Source organism: Formica exsecta, unplaced genomic scaffold, assembly GCF_003651465.1.
Source record: "Formica exsecta isolate Colony F162 unplaced genomic scaffold, ASM365146v1 scaffold365, whole genome shotgun sequence".
In the NCBI taxonomy this organism is placed as follows: Eukaryota; Metazoa; Arthropoda; class Insecta; order Hymenoptera; family Formicidae; genus Formica; species Formica exsecta.
The window spans coordinates 754,100-758,306 of NW_021850897.1; the positions used below are offsets into that span (position 1 = coordinate 754,100).

The 4,207-nt window shown below is 35.3% G+C and overlaps 1 protein-coding gene across 3 annotated transcripts in view; it reads right to left on the bottom strand.

The window, feature by feature from the left end:
- Positions 1-4,207, bottom strand: part of LOC115239159 (ankyrin repeat domain-containing protein SOWAHB) — a 116,303-nt gene that overhangs the window by 3,891 nt on the left and 108,205 nt on the right. For 2 of the 3 annotated variants that reach the window (XM_029813525.1, XM_029813524.1), the window contains exons 11-12: positions 3,308-3,380; positions 2,721-2,813 (exon numbers count right to left, since the gene is read on the bottom strand). In XM_029813525.1, coding sequence (XP_029669385.1) covers positions 2,721-2,813; positions 3,308-3,380 — 166 coding nt within the window. Of the gene's footprint in view, positions 1-970; positions 996-2,720; positions 2,814-3,307; positions 3,381-4,207 lie in introns of all 3 variants that reach the window. The other variant, XR_003884598.1, reaches the window with a different exon arrangement.

Genomic DNA, 4,207 nt, shown 5'->3' on the forward strand with positions numbered 1-4,207 from the left:
AAATAGTTAATATTAAATATTTAATGAGTTCAATTATAAATAAATTTTGTTTCTAATTGAATCAAATAAATAATTTAGTAACAATTATTAAATATTTAATATCCGACTCGATGACTGTAGTCAAATATAGGATAAGTATTACTAAATCATTCAATTCAACTTTATCAGATATTCATTAACTATCACTAAAAGCAACTTATTTCAATTTTATATGATAAAATATGAAAAAATGCATATTCAAATATTGTATAAATACAACAATATTTTATGAGGGATTTAAAAAAATATTGTTCAAATCCAGAACGAACTGTCTCTAAATATGATTTGATAATAGTTACCAAATATTTGGTAATACTTATTAAATATTTGTAGCTATTAAAATTTGGTAACAGTTATTAAAGTTTAGTTGAATAAAACAAATTTATAGTCGAGTCCAATTAAATTTAAGTTCTCTGAATTGAATTTGTTTACTCGATTAAATCTTTTAGTAACTGCTACTACAAGGTTTAAAATTTTTAGCACTATTTATCCAAATCATTTAGTAGCTATTACCAAACCTTTTTTCAGTGATATCTAAAAGGGGTAAAAACATGTATTTCTATACAGGACAATACAGTTATATTATTCTTAGAGTAAGTACGTCAAAGCTAAACATTTTAACACTTTCGACACATTTCAGACATATTTAGAGTGACAAAATAATAGGCGAAGACTCCTGTTGCTTGTAAAATGCCAGAAGTTAAACAGATTCGTACTCGAATACGCTTTTTAATTTTGCGAACGATATCCTCGAACGAATCTCTAAGAGCACAGTTCGCGCAGGGAGGCCCGTGAAACTTCAAGATACTCACGTCAGAGAGATGTGCAGAAAAGTGACAGTCATACGTTACTCTAAGAGGTGCGCCTACGTACTTTAATCTGACGGCACAAGCGCTTTACTACTTTAGCGGAGGTGCGCTTCTGAACTTGCCTGAGCGTAGCGGCAGCAGTAATCCCTACAACAGAAGAATACTTCCAGAACCCCGAAGTACTTACCTAGGAGAGCCCGTTAACACCATTTCCATTCCGGCAATTCAAATATATCGCGTCATATTTCCCGACCGGTCTACGTACCTTAAATCTAAAGCGACAGAAAGGTATCCTAGAAATCCCGAGGGAGCAGTATTGTCGATCGCAGTATTGTCGCATGCTGCTGAGAGTTAATTATATAATACTGAGAGAGACGAAGAGGTGCTGAGATAGACGTGCAAAGAGTTTAGTATACACCAGAAATTACAATGAAAAATTAAAGTCTATCTATCTCTAAAAAGTATATCTGATCTTATTATTTGATTTATCTGAATCGGCATTAGCTCGCACAAGAACTAGTACTAGATATCATGCAATTCTCTCGTATAGATTAAGCAGAATAGCCATCGACTGGATTGTGCTGGAGCGTGACAGGAGGCGAATGCCGCGAAACGAGCGTGGAGAACGTTGAACAATGATCGACACGGGATATACGGGGCGGAAAGCAACGGAACTTTGACGGGACACACTTACAAGCGGCGTAAATTACAGTGTACTTCGGAGCGTAATTGGTTTTCCGCGAGCGGAGGAGTTGAAGGCACACACGGAAAGAATTCCTTTAAAAACTTCTTTTTTTTTTTCCAGACGACGATTATGTCTTTTGTTTTCAAACTACTTGTTATGCAAACTACTTTCTTCGTATACAGCCTGTTTCTATAATATATATACAGAACGAAATATCTCTCGATCGTTAATAAGTGAAAAGAAAGAAGATTTCGATGTTCCCAGAATTAACTTTGCTACTGCAATTTCGTCGCAAATTGGAAGATGTGGGAAAGGAGCGAATAATTTACAAAACTTTCTAGTGAAATCTTTTCTTTTCAGTCAATATACTCTCTTAAATGGAATCGATGTATTATCACTGATAAACAATGGTTTCAGTTATAAGTATAATAATGCAAACAATGAAATCTCACCGAGAAAAATCAATTAGTAGTAGTGGCTGTTTCAATCTTATTTTAATTTTAAGTATTTTATTAGTTTCAATTATATTTTAATTTAATTTTAATTTTAATTATTCAATGATATTTTTAAATGCGTTTTATATTATAAATATATGAGATAAATTCATAACAATATATTCTGTTAAAAAAACTGAGTCTTATTAATCTTTTTGCGTAGATATATCATATCTTAAGAATAAAGAAATATAATATGCATATAATTTTGAATTTGAATTTTGATTATATCAAATTTGACTGCTATAATCAATAAAGATGGAGAAGCAACGTGTGAGTGTTTTCATTGATGATGAATGAACTTATTAGTTGAAAATTTTATCGCTGCTTTAATCAGTGACATTTTCACTGATTCAGCTTAAGAGAATAAATTATACTATTTCCTCTTAAACGAGATAGAGAATTGATGGATAAACGATAGCATTTTATAAGGCGGACGAGAAGATCGATATGATACAAAACTTGCGATTAATATTCCACATACGATTTTATTAAGTGTTCGTAGAGAAGATGCTAATTCACAACTTACGATCCGTAGACGTTAATCTATCGTAGATAAGATTACGAGAAACATCTCAAAATATCCGCGCGCGCGAAAGAGAGAACGCAACCCTCTATGAATTATTTACAAAAGTTGCGTCACATACCCCTAAATGGTGCGTATTTTTTCTTTGAGAGGAAGAATGTACTTACTGTGGAACGTGTCCTGGCTGACTGCTGCCTCCTGCGAGACCAAATATTGCCTGGCCTTCCTACCGCTATAGTCACGTATGTCCTGATTCGCGCCTGAAAATATATTTTCAAGAAACATGTGAAAAATGTGCGAGACATTACGATCACGACGCACCGCCTTTTTGCCATCGTATCTCGCTCTCTTAAATGAAATCAATATATTATCATTGATAATCAGTGATATTAAAAAAATGTGTCTTAAAATATCATATAATATTATATCTGAGATTAATTTATGGTAATATATTTTGTTAAAAAAATATCTGATTTTTATCAAGAGTCTTGCTCATTTTTTTGTAGGTTTAATCGCATCTTAAGAGTGAAGAGAAGTGTAATACGTATATAATTCTGAACTCGAATACTAATTAATATTACTATCATAATCAGTGAAATGAAACGGAGGAGCAAAATTTGTGTTTTCGTTGAAGATCAATGAAATACTCGCTGATCTTTGGTGAAACTTTTTACTGTTTTAATTGGTGACAATTTTATTGTTTCCGTTTAAAAAAGCAATCTCCGAAAAAGAAGAAACTCTTGCGTATACTCACCGTACACTTGAACCAAAAGATTGAATATATTCTCATGGCCGAATTGCATGGCGATATGCAACGGTGTATAGCCCTAAAACGATGACACAAATTCGTTTGGTATATTCGTTTTCGCACATATGTAACGATTCTCGATCGTTTAAAGAATAATAGACCTATCTCTTCCATATCTTTCTGCCGTGCTAAACGCACAGAGCGCGCGCGCGGCGTTTAAATTATATTAATTACGTTCTACCGGGCGTAAGGAGAGCGTGTATCGATAATTGACCGAATTAAAAGACCGACAATACATACTCACGTTCCACTAGCGTGTAATATCACGCGAACGAAATGTTCGCATCTTTTCACGTTGACGCAAGGTGCGCATTATTAATACATTACGGACACGTTCGGTCTACAACGGTTTAATGAATAATTTATTTCTAATTGCGCGTGTGGATGTGTGTGTGTACCTCTGCGCTGTCCGCCGCGTTTCCGGCGTCCCGTAAAAAAAGGATACGCCAATCTCTCCCGTTGCAAGGAAATCATAATAAGGATGGATGAAAAAATAATAGAGAGGCCGTATCACTCCTCTCGTCGCAAGTACCGACGTTGCGTATCTTATTACGATTTGCTCGAATGCGTGACGTGCCTTCGCGAGTGAGCGAGGCGATATAAGAATGAGCGATGAAGAAGAAGAGAGAGAGAGAGAGAGAGAGAAAAAGGGTCGAGAGAGGGAGAGAGAGAAGGAGGAAGGAATTAACAGAACAGTGCCGTCGCAGAGACAATGAGTAATTAATGGCATCGTATTATGAATATCACTTCGAGCGTGCGAATTCGCATTTCCGCGACAAAGACGTCGCGATCCGAAACAATCCTTATATGCGTGCTTGCTTGCGTGCGTGCGTGCGTGCGTGTACG